Below are 18,547 nucleotides of genomic sequence, written 5' to 3'. Positions count from 1 at the left end.
TTAATACCATCAGACGTAACATCACTCCCCCTGGTGGAAGAGCGACATTACTGCAACGACCAGGACTCTGGGGCGCTGCAGGTGTTTTTCACTCCAGTCTTTATGAATGGGCACGTGTACTTCCCCTGACACGGCAATATGTGTAGGGCCAGCGTCAGGTCCACACTCATACCCTCTCTTCCCATGATTAGCTTCCCTCCGTTTCCCCACTGGTAATGTACATACTACTTGGGAGTCCTCCACCACACCCAACGAGGTGGTTTTTCTAACCCCAGCTGTGCACCACACTGGTGGAAGCAGCTTTTCTGCCTGTGCCTTTTCTTCCAGGTGACCCTTTTCTGCACATTTCCTTGGCAGTGTGCATCATACTCTTGGTGCTATTTTTGCACTCAGGTAATGACCTTGCATCTGTCTACCATTCATGCATTCGATCTTTTTTCACGGCTGTAAATACGGCCCTCATGGCCATACGGCGCACTAAGAAATTATTGCGGCCTGTTTTTGCTGCCCCAGAGAAATCTATTGGGGCCACAAATAAAGGCCTCAAAACAACGGCAAGTATAAAAGCAGCCTTAACATTACTTTTGGGTCGTAGGTGCCATCTTTAGAAGCTTTTTTACCATATTGCTCACCCGTTATAAGTCAGCTAGACAGCGGGAGTGTTGGTTAACTATTTATATAATATTTATAACTATTGTCTGGGTGTATTCATTTATTTGTATGCAGTCTATGGGTTTTTGAGTGGTTGGACCCACATGCTTTTACTTGTGTTTTAAATGTCTGTTATTTTGTGCTAATAAAGTATTTTTGATATTGCTAATTGATCTCCAGGGTGCATATCATACAGTAGTACTTTTTCCTTCTTGTCCTTGCATCATTTTCTAACTACTGGATATAGCACCTATGTAGAATTTTATGATATTGTAGTGCACCCTGGTTTCTATTTGAGAGTGGGACGCCGTTGCTCGTCCCACTTTGTCAGAGCTGGGCAAAAATGCCATGAAAACAACAATGCAGCCCCGTGTAAGGGTATGTGTCCACGTTCAAGAAACGCTGCGTTTTTGACGCAGCGTTGAGCAGCATGCATAAAAAACGCAGCGTCCAGATGTTACAGCATAGTGGAGGGGATTTCATGAAATCCTGTCTCCACTATGCAGTAAAAGACGCATGCGGCAGACCCGAGAAAACTCACATGCGGCGCGTCTTTTAAGAACGCAGCATGTCCTTACATTGCAGTAAAAACTCAAGGACAGCGCAGGTGACCTGCCAGTGACCTCAGGTGCAGATTTGGTCAGGATTTTACCTGCATAAAATCCTGACCAAATCCTGAAGCAATCCTGAACGTGGACACGTACCCTAAGGGTATGTTTCCACGTTCAGGAAACGCTGCGTTTTTGACGCTGCGTTTTTCCGCAGCGTCAAAAACGCAGCGTCCAGATGTTACAGCATAGTGGATGGGATTTCATGAAATCCAGACTCCACTATGCGTTAAAAAACGCATGCGTTTTTGCCGCGAAAACGCATGCGTGGTGCGTTTTTTCGAAACGCAGCATGTTGCTACTATGAGCAAAACACGCAGGTACACTGCAGGTGACCTGCCAGTGACCTCAGGTGCAGTTTTGGTCAGGATTTTACCTGCATAAAATCCTGACCAAAGCCTGAAGCAAAACTGAACGTGGAAACATACCCTTAGGGTACGTGTCCACGATCAGGATGGCCGGCGGTATCGTCGGAGCGGCAAAGCCGCTCGGCGCTAAACCCCGCCCCCTTCTGGGACGCGATGATGCCGGATGTGTTCATTGTACACATCCGGGATCATCGCACCCCACGCATAGGGCCCTGTGCAAGGAACACGGACATGCTGCGATCTGAAAAGACGCGCAGCATGTCCGGAGTCGCAGGGCCGCCGGATGCGTGTTTCCACGCATAGTGGACACGGGATTTCAAAAAATCCCCTCCACTATGCTGGAACATCTGGACGCTGCGTGTTTGACGCTGCGGCCCCACGCAGCGTCAAACACGCAGCGTTTCCTGAACGTGGACACATACCCTTAGGGTATGTTTCCACGTTCAGGAAACGCTGCGTTTTTCCGCAGCGTCAAAAACGCAGCGTCCAGATGTTACAGCATAGTGGAGGGGATTTCATGAAATCCCAACTCCACTATGCGTTAAAAAACGCATGCGTTTTTGCCGCGAAAACACATGCGCGGTGCGTTTTTCAAAACGCAGCATGTTGCTACAATGAGCAAAACACGCAGGTACACCGCAGGTGACCTGCCAGTGACCTCAGGTGCAGTTTTGGTCAGGATTTTACTTGCATAAAATCCTGACCAAAGCCTGAAGCAAACCTGAACGTGGAAACATACCCTTAAGGTACCTTCACATTAAGCGACGCTGCAGCGATAGCGACAACGATGCCGATCGCTGCAGCGTCGCTGTTTGATCGCTGGAGAGCTGTCACACAGACGGCTCTCCAGCGACCAACCATGCCGAGGTCCCCGGGTAACCAGGGTAAATATCGGGTTGCTAAGCGCAGGGCCGCGCTTAGTAACCCGATGTTTACCCTGGTTACCATCCTAAAAGTAAAAAAAACAAACAGTACATACTCACCTGCGCGTCCCCTGCCGTCCGCTTTCCTGCACTGTGTGAGCTCCGGCCCTAACAGCAGAGCGGTGACGTCACCGCTGTGCTTTTACTTTCACTTTAGGGCCGGCGCTCAGTCAGAGCAGGAAGCGGACGGCAGGGGACGCGCAGGTGAGTATGTACTGTTTGTTTTTTTTACTTTTACGCTGGTAACCAGGGTAAACATCGGGTTACTAAGCGCGGCCCTGCGCTTAGTAACCCGATATTTGCCCTGGTTACCAGCGTAAAACATCGCTGGTATCGATGCTTATGGTGTCAAACCTGACGATAAACGCCGGTCTGATGACCAAAGAAAGTTCTGAACTTTATTCAACGACCAGCGACATCACAGCAGGATCCTGATCGCTGCTGCGTGTCAAACTAAACGATATCGCTAGCGAGGACGCTGCAACGTCACGGATCGCTAGCGATATCGTTTAGTGTGAAGGTACCTTTAGTGTGGTGTGTCCATATATACACAGACTTATCTCTGTCAGGGCTGATTGGACACAGTCAGAGCCTTTGAAAAGGGAAACAATAATAATAATTCCAGGAGGAACAACACAGGAACAGCACAATGCGAAGTTCTAAGAAAAGATGCAACTGTATTGTAAAGTGAGGGGAAAAATATTTCTTAAAATACAATTTGTTAAAATATATTGCAGCTAGGGTTCATTCACACTGCGCTGGAAGTGTCCTTTCACTGCGTGCACCAGGGAAGCAGTGGATATGTGGGTCTGATTCATGCAGTGGAGGCCAGAAAAGTATCCACTATGTGCCCATGGGGTGCACACATCATTATGCATCCAGCGGAGATATACATTGGGAAATCCTCCCAATATACTGTATATGTCCTACAGGAATAGAAAACGCAGTGTGGCCAGTCCGTAACCACAAGGCATTGGTGGCAAGAAGATGTCTGACTGTAGTAATAATCCAAATATTGTAAAACTATTCCAAATATATTTATATATACTGTATATATAGCTGACTGATTGGACAGAAAGCACAGTAGTTATGTGACCACTGCCCGAGTCTGTGTACTTTTTCATTCATTCACTTTCCAGAAATAATCACACCCTGTATGGAGTCCTGAATAGCACTAAAACTCCAGGTGGAAGCCGCAGACTCAGATCAAACATCTTGGAACCTCTGATTGATCTGGAAACTATCAACACCAGACTGGATTGCATCCAAGAATTTCTCGAAGACGAGGAGCTTTTCTTCAGTCTCCAGTCAGGTACACGGCTGCTTCTGCACAATGATTTGAAGTTACACAAAGGTAAAAACTTGTATTTAATACAGAAAGGTAGGCAGTGTTTATAAATAATATACGAAGATGTTACAAAATGGGAACAAAACCATACGATATATACACTCACATAAAATAAGAAATAATGAAAGAGCAGTAGTAAACCTGATGTCACAGAAATGGCTCAGAGCTTAGTGGAAGGAGGACTCCTTAGGAAAAAATTGGACAGAACCCACAGCAAGCTGCACCTTCCAAATACTGACAGATGATCTTCCACAATTTTGGAAGGGTTCTAATGGCCTAACAGTGATGTTAGTGAATTTGTTTTGTTCAAATTAAGAAAAACCAGCAGCATAGAATGTGTTGGGGCTGTCCCACACGTCCAGATAATTCCGGTACCGGACAAATCGGTACCGGAGTTATCCGTGTCCGTGTGCCTGGGAACTCATGGAGGCCATACGTGCGGCACACGTGTGCCGCCCGTATGGCGAGTGGGTACCACACGGAGCGTGTGGTACCCACTCTGCATGGTGCTGAAGCTGCGCTTCATATCCTCTCTGCAGTAACGTTTGCTGCAGAGAAAATATGAAGAATAGTGTTAAAAATAAAAATTTAGGTGTCCGCCGCCCCCCCACCCCCTGTGCGCCCCCCCCCGCTGGTCAGAAAATACTTATCCGCCGGGTCCCCCGTCGGCTGTCGCTCCTTCCTGGTCTGGCCGCGGCTTACTGTATGCGGTCACGTGGGGCCGATCAATTACAATCATGAATAGTCGGCTCCGCCCCTATGGGAGGTGGAGCCACATATTCATGATGTAAATGATCGGGCCCACGTGACCGCATACAGTAGGAGGCGCGGCCAGACCAGGAAGGAGCGAGGGAGCGGGTGAGTATTTTCTGACCAGCGGGGGGGGGGGCGCACAGGGGGTGGGGGGGCGGCGGACACCTAAATCTTTATTTTTAACACTATTCTTCATATTTTCTCTATAGCAAACGCTGCTACAGGGAAGATATGAATACCGGCTTCAGCACCATGTGGGGGGACAGCGCTTACTGTAGCGCTGTCTCCTGCACGCACACGGACCCCAGACGGAGAATGTCCGTGTGAGGTGCGTGTTTTACGCGGACCCATTGACTCTATTGGGTCCGTGTAAAACGTGCGCTCCCACGAAGGGCTGTCCCACACGTCCAGATAATTCCGGTACCGGAATAAATCGGTACCGGAGTTATCCGTGTCCGTGTGCCTGGGAACTCACGGAGGCCATACCTGCGGCACACGTGTGCCGCCCGTATGGCGAGTGGGTACCACACGGAGCGTGTGGTACCCACTCTGCATGGTGCTGAAGCTGCGATTCATATCATCCCTGCAGCACCGTTTGCTGCAGGGAAAATATGAAGAATAGTGTTTAAAATAAAGATCCATGTGTCCGCCGCCCCCCCACCCCCTGTGCGCCCCCCCCGCTGGTCAGAAAATACTTATCCGGGTCCCCCGTCGGCAGTCGCTCCTTCCTGGTCTGGCCGCGCCTCCTACTGTATGCGGTCACGTGGGGCCGCTCATTTACACTCATGAATAGGCGGCTCCGCCCCTATTGGAGGTGGAGCCACATATTCATGAGTGTAATCGGCCGCATACAGTAGAGAAGCCGCGGCCAGACCAGGAAGGAGCGACTGCCGACGGGGGATCCGGGTGAGTATTTGCTGACCAGCGGGGGGGGGGGCGGCGGACACATGGATCTTTATTTTAAACACTATTCTTCATATTTTCTCTATAGCAAACGCTGCTACAGGGAAGATATGAATACCGGCTTCAGCACCATGTGGGGGGGGACAGCGCTTACTGTAGCGCTGTCTCCGGCACGCCACACGGACCCCAGACGGAGAATGTCCGTGTGAGGTCCGTGTTTTACACGGACCCATTGACTCTATTGGGTCCGTGTAATCCGTGCGCTCCCACGAACACTGACATGTCTCCGTGTTTGGCACACGGAGACACGGTCCGCACACGGTCCGCACAAAATCAATGACATCTGAACAGATGCATTGATTTTTATGGGTCTACGTGTGTCAGTGTCTCCGGTACGGGAGGAAACTGTCACCTCACGTACCGGAGCCACTGACGTGTGAAACCGGCCTTTGGCACACGGAGACACGTTCCGCACACGGTCCGCAAAAAATCAATGACATCTGAACAGATGCATTGATTTTTATGGGTCTACGTGTGGCAGTGTCTCCGGTACGGGAGGAAACTGTCACCTCACGTACCGGAGCCACTGACGTGTGAAACCGGCCTTGTATACATTCTGGAGCTTCATCAGTGGTCCAGCAGTGTATGGGCTTTCATGGTCACAGGTGCAGCACCTGGAATGACTATAAACAATGGGTATAGCTGTTATATTAGACTTAAGCAAAGGTGCAAAATTGTGCAATATTAAAGTACAACTTCTATTCTATTTCTTTAATATACCATTTTATATTAAAAAAAAAACCTAGGTACATATTGTGCAAACAAAACAAATATAACTGAAACTTGATAAATGTACCATGCCCCACTAGGCATAACCCAGTCTAAGTATGGTGGCCATTAGCACAGTAGGTATATCTGTATCAGGTCAACAAATCCAGTCAGAGATAAGTTCTAGTCCTCTTCCTCTCTGAAGAGGCAATTTGCATATTTAATTTCCCAGATGAGGATTGCAAGGCTTAAAAGTCTCCTCATACTGGCATGCCAATCTCCACAAGGAGAATCCTTACCCCTTAGGCTATATGCACACGTTGCGGATTGGTGTGCCGATTTTTCCGCACTGTTTTTGCAAACTCCGCAGGTAGACCGCACTGCGGATTACCCGCGGATTTACCACTGTTTTTATGCAGATTCCACTTGCGATTTTACACCTGCGGATTCCTATTGAGAAACAGGTGCAAACCGCTGCGGAATCTGCACAAAGAATTGACATGCTGCGGAAAATAAACCACTGCGTTTCCGCACGTTTTTTTCTGCAGCATGTGTATTATTTTCCATACGTTTACATGGTACTGTACAACGCATGGAAAACAGCTGCAGATCCGCAGCAAAATCTGCAACGTGTGCACATAGCCTTAGATCACTGTGAGTCCAGTGCCAAAAATCCTGTTATTACTGAGGCTGTAAAGCATCTTTTTGCCTTCAATAGGAAATTTCATAACATTAAAACGTTAATATTTCACATTCTAGCAATTATGGAAATGTAACATGGATTATTCTAAATATATAATTATATATAATTTTATCTAGTTCTTTCAAGGTTTTTGGACACAGAACAACTTCTCTCCAATCTTATACAGATTCCAAAGCAGGATACGGTATGTATATAAAGGAGCTACTGGGATGAGGCATATATATATATATTTATATATGAGTTTCCAGAATGTAGTATATACCGTATGGACTTATGGGCGCGATTTGTACTTGTTGGACGTCATGGTGGGTGACACCTTCGGATAGCGGTCAGGGCTCCTCGCTGCTTTTGATCCATCATGTGCTGCTGTCATGCTATCAGTATTTGGTCAGTATTTTACATCAGTATTTGTAGCCAAAACCAGGAGTGGAACAATTAGAGGAAAAATATAATAGAAACATATTTACCACTTCTGCATTTATCACCCACTCCTGGTTTTGGCTACAAATACTGATGTAAAATACTGACCCAATACTGCTAGTGTGACGGCAGCCTTACTGTGATTTGTACATGGCACCATTTTTACCAGAGGCAACAAGTGTCATTGTGGAGCACAGCAATGTCCACATCTAGTACATGTTGTACAAATATCATCTCTGGGAGCCATTGTTGTGTGACACCACGTCACCACATGATACAATGCCTTCTGCCCCGGGCACAGTCTCATCAGTGTCAGTATTACCACTACCTGACAATTATAGGACAATGAAGATGTTGACGCCTGTGCGGTAACTTTTTGTATCTCAAGTAGTTAGACCTGGTGGTTGAGATATCTGTGATACTTGTGTGGCGACTTCTGAAAGGATTGCCGTTAGAGATGAGCAAAACGTTTTGCAGGACTTTTTGAACTAACACATCAAATTATTACAAAGCAAATTCCTGTAATTGAAATATTTTTCTTTTCGTCATCGTGTTTCATTTAGACGTCTGATCAGGCACAAAATTTGATTAACACTTCATAACTCCTATTTACACTGACATTACCGACCATTGCATGATGGATAACACTGGCTACCGACAGTGTTCAGGTTCTAATTTTCATCAATATTTGGTCAATTTTTATTGTCATTATGGCATCTGATTTTCATTCATCTTTGGTCTATGTGTCAGTCATTACCATCAGTGCGGCATTTCATGTTCTCATATGCAACAAAAAAAAATAATCCAAATTTCAAATACCCATTAAATGCTAAAAAAAGACAGCCATCAGATGACAGATGCATGGATCTCAGTGCTATCATTTGTTTTTCTTTTCACTGACATATGTATTTGACCGGGCGCGTTTGATCTGCAAATCATATGAAAAATGGAAATGTCTCCTTTTTTTTTTGCTGTGGACAATCAGTCAACAAAAAAGACTTTCATAGATGCATGTCTTTTCTGTACGTGAAACATTGGCAAGTGAGTGAGGTTTGTTTGGATCCATTTCTGTGGTTTTGACGTGGCTGGAGTTTCTGAAGACAGCGGGAACATGGCTCCATAGTGATGGAAATCTTCTTATTCTCTCAGCTCCAACGCTTCATTACAGATAATGATAATGTCGCCAATATTCTCTGGTGACGTAGATATAATTTATTTAACAGGAGAAAGCCGCAGATACGAAGATAACCTATCTAATCTCACTCAAGCATACTCTTGAACTCGTGGAGCCTTTAAAGGTATTTTTTATTGTGTTTAATGACTGGTTCCAGACCCGATATCAACAATTTTAAACCAGAACCAGATGTCTGGTAGTTTGTTGCTGAACGTTTTATTTTAGGCTTATGAGATATACCAAGTCTTTTATTGTGGTTTGCCTCTTATTCATCAGAATTATTACATTGCAAAGGTGTAAACGTAATTCTGTTTTTTTATATGTCATAGGCCGTACTGCAAAAATGCAAAACACCCTTACTCCAAGCGTATTATTCATCAATAGATGATCCCAGGTGAGTGGAGATGCAGGAATCGCAGGTCAGGAACTGTCGAGTAATTAGCTATAACCATAATAAAGTGTACTGTGTACTTTGGTATAATGTTCAAACATTGTGCACAACCTGAAAGGTTATATCTATTGAAATGAAATGATCACTTAGCCACAGAATCGGTGATGATTTATAGATTGGGGGCATTTGATTGCTTGGACCTGCACTGGTCGGCAGAACTGGGCACTTTTATCCACGATACAATGGAACTGCAGTGCGGATTCCCCACCACCGCTCCATTCATCCCCTATAGGACTGCTGAGCGCTGCACTTCATAAAAAATAAATTCTTTCAAAAAATGATGTGGGATCCCCCATGTCTTTACTGTAACTGTCACTATGTGAGTGGTTGTAACCAAGCACACCCAATGCCTTGCACATGGGGTGACAGCTAATCAGAAGAACTATATTACATTTCTAATTGGAGGTATTTTCTATTATTATTCTATATATTGGTGTAGAATCTTGGAGATGATAATACCCCTTTAAGTACAATTGTGTATAAAAAAAAAAAAGACATTTCAAAAAGTGACAAATGACAGTTCAGACAAACACATCTCAAAAATTAAAGCCCCCCCCCAGGTTGTAGAGCACACCCCTGGGATGTCGAGGACCGAAAAAATTGCATGAAAATGGTGTAAAAGCCATAATGATGAATTTGATACAAAAATAAAAATGCCTTAAAAGCTGTCACGCCACAAAAAGTTTAAAAAAATGAGAAATTGGGCCGATGGGGTTTAATTTGTGCATTTTTGAGAGTCATTGATTCGCTTTCCTAAGGCCATGTGCTTCCCAGTGTGTCACAGATGTCTGAAATGAGTTTATTTATTCTTAGATTTAACATCATACTTGAAAAAATTAAAATGGTAATTAATGATGATACCAGATACACCAGAGGCTGCCTGAACATGAGAACGCAGAAGTGTTACGCCGTGAAGCCAAATATCAACGAGTTCCTGGATATCGCCAGGAGGACGTATGCAGAGATTGTAGACGACATCGCTGGTACTGACCGCAGCCACGAATAAACTTTTCTAAAAGTTATCTGTTGTTTGTTTTTTTATTTTGGAGATTTGGTTTCTTTCTGTTAGTGTTGTTATCTTACAGCATTACCCGAGGGGGCACAACCTGGGGTCGGGGAGTCATAATGTGGGGCCCCAATTATATGGAAGAAAAGAGGAGTGTCACATATAGTAGTAGCAAGGATGGGAAAGTGATAACGGTGCCCTGCGCTGCCTTCTCTGAGACCCCTAAAAATTGGCTGGGGTTGTTCCCAATAAAACCATAATGGAGACATCTGTACGTTTGCATATTGCTATTTGCATAATTGCTATTTTATGGCCTTTATTTTAGACAGTGTTACGCTCCATGTTGTGCAGCGTCTGCAGACCTGATGTCGGCATCCTAACCATACTGCCGGGGCCGTACTCGTCATCATATTTCCATGCAGTCATTTACATATGATAGTCACATATGTGTTGGTGGCCGTGACTTGTATCTATCACTAATGTGTGGTTTTATTTCTGTGCAGCAATGATATCGAAGCTCTCTGATCAGTACAACTTACCGTTCAGGACCAGCTTCAGCACCACTCGAGGATTCTTCATTCAGATGAACATGGAAGGGAATGTGCAGGAATCCCTCCCTGCAGAATTTATTAAGGTAGACCCCCTTATTATTAATGCTGGCAGATATAGGGTATGTTCACACGTAGCTTCTTTGATGCAGGCAATGGACAGAAAACTGCGGTTTTGGTGCATTTTTTAAGTGATTGTAGAGTAAAAAAAGTAAATCTGTGAAAAATACAAAGCTAATTTCTCCTTCACCTCATTGGGGGACACATACCGTGGTGTATGCTAATGCCACTAGGAGGCTGACACTAAAGGTACCGTCACACTAAGCGACGCTGCAGCGATACAGACAACGATGCCGATCGCTGCAGCGTCGCTGTTTGGTCGCTGGAGAGCTGTCACACAGACCGCTCTCCAGTGACCAACGATGCTGAGGTCCCCGGGTAACCAGGGTAAACATCGGGTTGCTAAGCGCAGGGCCGCGCTTAGTAACCCGATGTTTACCCTGGTTACCACTGTATAATGTAAAAAAACAAACAGTACATACTCACCTTCGCATCCCCCGGCGTCCGCTTCCTGCACTGACTGTGAGTGCCGGCCCTAAAAGCCGAGCGGTGACGTCACCGCTGTGCTGTGCTTTCACTTTATGGCCGGCGCTCAGTCAGTGCAGGAAGCGGACGCCGGGGGACGCGAAGGTGAGTATGTACTGTTTGTTTTTTTACATTTTACACTGGTAACCAGGGTAAACATCGGGTTACTAAGCGCGGCCCTGCGCTTAGTAACCCGATATTTACCCTGGTTACCATTGTAAAACATCGCTGGTATCGTTGCTTTTGCTGTCAAACACGACGATACACGGCGATCTGACGACCAAATAAAGTTCTGAACTTTAACCAACGACCAGCGATATCACAGCAGGATCCTGATCGCTGCTGCGTGTCAAACTCAACGATATCGCTAGCCAGGACGCTGCAACGTCACGGATCGCTAGCGATATCGTTTAGTGTGAAGGTACCTTAAGTGATACAAAAGAAAGTTCTCTCCTCCTCTGCAGTATACACCATCCTGCTGGCTCTTAGCTAACCAGTTCTTGCTTAGTGTCTGTAGGAGGCACTTGGGTATGGTTTTTATTTTTTAATTAACGGAGTGAAGGGGCGACAGATCCTTTCAAGGTTCCGATCTCCCCCGAATCATCAACAGGCAAGCACGCGGAGTATACCTCCCCGTACCCTCTCCTGCGACGTGGGAAGCCATGCCTGAGCTCACTTCAGGGGCGATGGTTCCTTCACGGTCCCGATCTCCCCACACCAGCAGCAGGCGACCAAATACCATGTATCCTCTCCTGGAGTCAGGCCTAATGCCGGACAACTGGCCCTGTCCACCCGGGGGCTGAACTCCGTCAATGTACAGAGGCCCCTCTCTATGGCGTCCGAGCAGCCCCCACTGTCCCACCACTGTGAAAGCGGATGGCACAAGGAGGCGGATGGTTCCTCTCCACCTCCCTAACAAAGGGATGATGGATTGAGGTTTAGCCCTCTATCCCTGCACCGTCCACGCTGAAATACCCGACCTGCAGTCATCCGCGGTGGCTCCATGCCGGGACGCGCACCGATGGTGAGTGAATCCTGTCAGCGGTGGGCCTCTGCAGCCGGATATTCACATGCTCACAGGCAGCCTCAGGCTTCCCTGTGGCCCACCTCCCTGAGGTAACGCTCCGGCCGGCTGCAAAAATGCAGGCCGCACCCCGGAAGCGCACTATGGTGCCCTAAGGCGGCTCTGCCCGCTTTTCTGGTGCTTCCACCTGGCACGGAAGCGCTCAGTTTTCTCGGCCACTACAACGCCCCTCACTTCTACCGCTGGTATCGCTCCCGCCGGGTGCAGAAATTTAGGCCCCGGCTTGGGCCTATTTATGGAAGTCTCGAGGCTCCGCCCACATTGTGCCTGTGGCTCCGCCCCCCGAATTGGCGCTTCTCGCTCTCTGCAACTCCCGGTGGCCATCTTGGTCCACCCGGCCGGCTCACACAGGGGCGACGACTTTGCATTAAAGGGCACAACGACTCTGCAACATGGCATGACCACTATTCCCTGGTCTTAAAGGCACACGACCAGTATTCCCTGGTCTTAAAGGCACACGACCAGTATTCCCTGGTCTAAAAGGCACACGACCAGTATTCCCTGGTCTTATAGGCACATGACCAATCCGAAGCCGGCCACCCTAAATGTGCTCAGGAGCACTCCGCTGCTGATCCCAGTTTATCCCAGAGTACCTAGTTCCCTCAGTGGACTTCGTCACTGCCGCAACCCATGGTTTCTCTGACCAAGAGATTGAATCCCTCCGTGATCCCTCTGTGGCTCGGAGTGCTCGCAGGACCAATATACATGGTCCCTCTCCTACATAGGAGCCGTCGGCTAGCAGGGGCAGCAAGTATTCTAGAAACGTACAGGCATCTAGAAAACGGAAGTTTTCATTTCATGATCTCTCTCCAAGGATTTGCTGAGAACAAGACTCTGAACACGGCTCGGATATTGCCTTGGACCTTGACTTGTCAGAGCTTCAGTAAAGGATGAACTCGCCTATTTATATCATCAACCAATCTCTGTACATTGACGAGGACTCCGGTCCTGCTCTAGACTACGCAGTGTCCCTCATAAGGAGACTAAACTCCCTCGTAGAGCATTTGCCATTCAGTCCGGATAAGCGATGCACTGGACAGAAGCCTCTACGTGGGATGCCATGCCTAGTCTGATTTTAAGGGTGACTAGTCCTTTAAAGGGCACCGATTTCCCCACACCATCAACAGACGAGCACACGGAGTGTCGCCTCCATGTATCCTCTTCTGCATCCAGGCCTAATACCAGGCAACCTGTCCTGTCCACCTGGAGACCTTAAGTCTGTGACTGTACAGAGGCCCCCTTTTTGGCGTTTAAAAATACCACGGACTGTCAGATAGCAAATCTGGTTCGTTCAGTCTTGCGGCTTCGGGTTCAGCGCTCTACCCTCCCTAGCCGCCGCATGGATTGTTAGAGCAGTAGTCTCCTGGCTGGAGACCTTAACTACTTTGATTCACACCAGTAACCTTTTTCCGAAGACAGTACAACTGGCCAATCTAATCTTTTGAGCGGGAGACTAACAAAGGATCGTATGTTTCCTACAGCCCCAACCAGCAGTGGAAGGGTTGTCCAGGACAGTCTAGATCTAAGGGATCTTGGTTCCAAAAAGGGAAATGAAAAGTAAGACTGATCCTGGACCTCAAACTTCTAACAACCTTTGACAAGGTCCTCCTTCTTCGAATGGAGTTCCTCCACTCAGCCATTACTTCAACAGAAAAAGGTGCAGTTTCTGGCATCCATCGACATTCGGGATGCTTACCCTCACATTCCTATTTTTCCCCTCTTCAAAAATTCCTTCGCTTTTCCATTCGTGAACAGCATTTTCAAGTCACAACCTTGTCCTTCGGCCTGGCTACCGCACCCAGAGTGTTCGCAAGGCTCATGGCGGCTGTCATGTTCCTCTTGCACCCTAGAGGCGTGCTCGTCCTGCCCTGTTTGGTTGACTGTCTAGCCGCCCTTCCAGGACTACGCTGAGTAGTCTATCACTTGCGATACCCTCTCACCTGGGCTGGCAGCTAAACTTAGGCAAGTTCTCCTCATTTCCAGCCCAGCAGATATCCTTTTTGAGGATGATCCTGCACACTTCCAGAAGGATGGTAATTCTCCCTCGAGACAAGGTCATGGCCCTTCAACAGGGAGCTCGCGCACTTGATCACTCATCCCCTCATTTCATTCGATTTGCTGGGAGGGTTCTGAAGAAAAATGGTGACGACAATGGAAGCAGTTTCCTTCGCTCCGCTCGTTTTCAGCAAGTTAAACAGACTTTCAGACGATAGTCTCTGAGCTCCTTCTTCATCCAGGGCCTTTCTCCCGGTTCAATGGTTATTAGTAACTACCAATGCCAGTCTTCTCCTGATCATTGCTCTGGAGATCCGAACGGTAGTCCTACAGCAGGTCCACTGCCTTCTGGCGGGTCACCCCATCCGAATTCAATTGGATAATGCCACGACGGTGCCATACGTCAATCATCTAGCAGGTACCCACGGTCAGGCGCCATGACCGAGGTACCTCACATTCTCTGATGGGCTGAGAGCTATCATTCGGTGATCTCGGCAGGACACATCCCAGGAGTAGAACTCTGGGCGGCAAACATATTCAGCCGTCAGGGTTCCGCCTCAAGTGAGTGGGAACTTCACCCGGAAGTCTTCCATTAGATCTGCCTACACTGGAGCTCTCCAGTTGTAGATCGGATGGCTTCCAGACTGAACGCCAATGTACTCGAGTTTGTGGTTCGGCCTCGAGATCCAAGAGCCATCGCACTGCATGCTCTGTTCTTCCGTGGTTCAGTTTCCATAACTCTTCTTCCAATACTTCCGAAAGCCTTTCGGAAGCAGAAAGGGCCCCAGTGATCCTCGGAGATCTGCATTGACCACGTCAGTTTTATGTTTGCGGAGCTAGTATCTTAACGCCTTATTGCAACAAAACTGCAAGTAGGGACTTTCTTGCAGGGAGTTTTCACACGTAGTTCTTCCCTATCGCATACTGTTAGATCATTGGGACCTTAATGGTCCTAGGAGCCTTATAGTAGACTCCTTTTTGATCCGGACAGACTTTACTATCAGGGAAGGTCACCCTTTTTTCTCTGCGATATCCTCATCCTGACGAGTCTTCGGAGCTAGCTGCTCTGTTCTTTCAGGCTTTTTTTCCTTATTACCTTCAAGGCAAGGTTGTCCTCAGACCATCCCCGTCCCTTGTTACCAAGGTGGTATTGTATTACCACTGTTATGAGGGCATCATTCTTCTCTCATCTCTTTCGGCACCAGTCCACAAAATGGAATGAATTCCCCATATTCTGGACGAAGTGAGTGCTCTGAGTAGGTATGTCTCGAGGACGGCGTCCTTCCGAAGGTTGGACACTTTATCTTGGACTTCCTGATGGTAAGAGGAAGGCTTCCTGACGTTTACAGGAAGTGTTTAGCCGTTTCATCCACCATGTTAGCCTGGTGGATTCCTTTCAACATCCAGGAGTCCTTCCGTGCTAGATGTCAGCCTATCTCCCTGTCTATCGTGGGTTCTAGGCACCAGACATCGGCAAGGCACGTCTGCAAGCTTGCGGATTCATCCAGTCCGCATGCATTCTTGAAGCACTAGAATTCCCACACTTCCACAGATGTGAGTCTGGGCAGGCGGACTCTGCAGGCCGCGGTGGCGCACTTGTAAGTAGCGGTTACACAGGGCTTGATCTGATGTTGTCCCCACCCAGGGACTGCTTTGGGACGTCCCATGGTCTGTGTCCCCCAATGAGGCGAAGGAGAAATAGGGATTTTTGTGTACTCACCGTAAAATCCTTTTCTCCGAGCCATTCATTGGGGGACACAGCTCCCTCCCTATTAGTTTGTGCTTGTTTTTATAATTTGACATGCTATACTCTCATATGTAATGTGACATGCTATACGCTCATATGTTATTGATCTCCTACTGCTTTTGCACCGAACTGGTTAGCTGAGAGCCAGCAGGAGGGTGTATACTGCAGGGGAGGAGCTAACTTTCTTTGTATCACTTAGTGTCAGCCTCCTAGAGGCAGCAGCATACACCCACGGCTGTGTCCCCCAATGAATGGCTCGGAGAAAAGGATTTTACGGTGAGTACACAAAAATCACTATTTCTCTAACACAAACTTTCCTTTTACAATGAACGAACTTTTTTATTATTATTATTATTATTATTATTATTATTATTATTATTTATTCTTCCTCTCTGAAGAGACAATTTGAACTTTACTAGGCTCCGTTCACGTGTCAATTTTGTTTCTATTTAGGACAAACTGGATTAGGATCCTGTGTATTTCTGCTTCAACCGGGAGCCGAGTGGCCCCGCCGATTATTATCCCTCTGTCCGGTGTCTGTCTTCTGTTCTAAAATTAACAAACGGAAACCATCCGGACACCGTAGTGACCAGTGGGAGCCGTCTGCTTCTGTGTGAAGCGCGAATACACAGGATGCTAATTCCACTTGTTCTAAACAGAAGAGACAAATGTGTGAGTAACAAAATACAACAAATACAATGCAAGAACAATAACAAGATGGTGATGGCTCTATGCTGCAAAAAGTAAAATGAAAACTGCATAATTGCTTTTTATGTACTTTTTTTTTTGCTGTGAAGTCAATTTGGTAAAATAAAAAAAAAGGCGGCATCCACCCGCAACTTAAACACTACGGCACTGACTCCACCAAACGCAATGGCGTGCACCAGTCACCTGACCACTGAAGCCTCTGATTGGCTGCAGGAAGTCATTGTCCAACAGAGATCGTCAGAGTGTTAGCGCTGGAGTTATTATAGTAGTCAGTAGACCTCCAACTCTTAAATTTAGCAACTTTTTAAAAATGCGCAGATAATTACTCTGCCGTAAACTTCTAGATTAGAAAATCCACACACACCCTTACAAGCAGAGATAGACACAGATGAAGAAGCAGAAAATAATCTTCTAAGTAGGCAAAACTTTAAAGAAGAATTAAAAATAAAAAACAGACTTAAAACAGGAAAAACAAGACAAAATATAGGAACAATGCAGTAATGAATAGAGCATGTATTGTGCATCCAAAGCTGGCGTCTATGGTAATTCTGATCATGGCCACTAGGTGGTGACATTGAATGTGATGTCAGAAGTTTTGTCAGCAAAGGGTGAGACCAACAAGGAGAAGCTCAGACGCCTTTTTCCATTTTCATTTTGGGCTTTTTCATAATTATTATTATTATTATTTATTGTTATAGCGTGTAAGGAGGGGTATACATAATAAAGACAAGTACAATAATCTTGAACAATACAAGTCATAACTGGTACAGGAGGAGCGAGGACCCTGCCCGCGAAGGCTCACAATCTACAAGGGATGGGTGAGAATACAGTAGGTGAGGATACGGCTGGTCATGGAGCGGTTTGGTTGATCGGTGGCTACTGCAGGTTGTAGGCTTGTCGGAAGAGGTGGGTCTTCAGGCTTTTTTTGAAGGTTTCGATGGTAGGCGAGAGTCTGATGTGTTGTGGTAGAGGGTTCCAGAGTAGGGGGAAGCACGGGAGAAATCTTTAATGCGATTGTGGGAAGAGGAGATAAGAGGGGAGTAGAGAAGGAGATCTTGTGAGGATCGGAGGTTGCGTGTAGGTAAGTACCGGGAGACGAGGTCACAGATGTATGGAGGAGACAGGTTGTGGATGGCTTTGTACGTCATGGTTAGGGTTTTGTACTGGAGTCTCTGGGCAATGGGGAGCCAGTGCAGGGATTGACAGAGGGGAGAGGCCGGGGAATAGCGGGGGGACAGGTGGATTAGTCGGGCAGCAGAGTTTAGAATAGATTGGAGGGGTGCGAGGGTGTTCGAGGGGAGGCCACAGAGCAGGAGGTTGCAGTAGTCAAGACGAGAGATGATGAGGGCATGGACTAGGGTTTTTGCAGATTCTTGGTTGAGGAATGAACGGATTCGTGCAATATTTTTGAGTTGAAGTCGGCAGGAAGTGGAAAGGGCTTGGATATGTGGTTTGAAGGAGAGATCAGCGTCAAGGATTACCCCGAGGCAGCGAGCTTGTGGGACTGGGGAGAGTGGGCAGCCATGCACTGTAATGGATAGGTTCGTTGGGGGGGGTCACGTGAGATGGGGGAAAGATGATGAATTCTGTTTTGTCCATGTTAAATTTCAGAAATCTAGCGGAGAAGAAGGATGAAATAGTGGACAGACATTGAGGGATTCTGGTTAGTAGGGAGGTGATATCTGGTCCAGAGATGTAGATCTGTGTGTCATCAGCATAGAGGTGATACTGAAAGCCGGGAGATTCTATGAGCTGTCCCAGGCCAAAGGTGTAAATGGAGAAGAGCAGGGGCCCAAGGACTGAA

General features: G+C 47.0%; 1 protein-coding gene across 3 annotated transcripts in view; it reads left to right on the top strand.

The window, feature by feature from the left end:
- Positions 1-18,547, top strand: part of MSH4 (mutS homolog 4) — a 47,294-nt gene that overhangs the window by 17,748 nt on the left and 10,999 nt on the right. For all 3 annotated transcript variants that reach the window (XM_077278811.1, XM_077278810.1, XM_077278812.1), the window contains 6 exons: positions 3,690-3,862; positions 7,142-7,209; positions 8,669-8,743; positions 8,949-9,013; positions 9,884-10,053; positions 10,580-10,710. In XM_077278811.1, the coding sequence (XP_077134926.1) occupies positions 3,690-3,862; positions 7,142-7,209; positions 8,669-8,743; positions 8,949-9,013; positions 9,884-10,053; positions 10,580-10,710 (682 nt within the window). The remainder of the gene's footprint in view (positions 1-3,689; positions 3,863-7,141; positions 7,210-8,668; positions 8,744-8,948; positions 9,014-9,883; positions 10,054-10,579; positions 10,711-18,547) is intronic.

This window comes from Ranitomeya variabilis, chromosome 8, assembly GCF_051348905.1.
Source record: "Ranitomeya variabilis isolate aRanVar5 chromosome 8, aRanVar5.hap1, whole genome shotgun sequence".
Taxonomy (NCBI): domain Eukaryota; kingdom Metazoa; phylum Chordata; class Amphibia; order Anura; family Dendrobatidae; genus Ranitomeya; species Ranitomeya variabilis.
The sequence above is the reverse complement of the archived record's forward strand: the minus strand, read 5'-3'. Positions and strand labels throughout refer to the sequence as shown.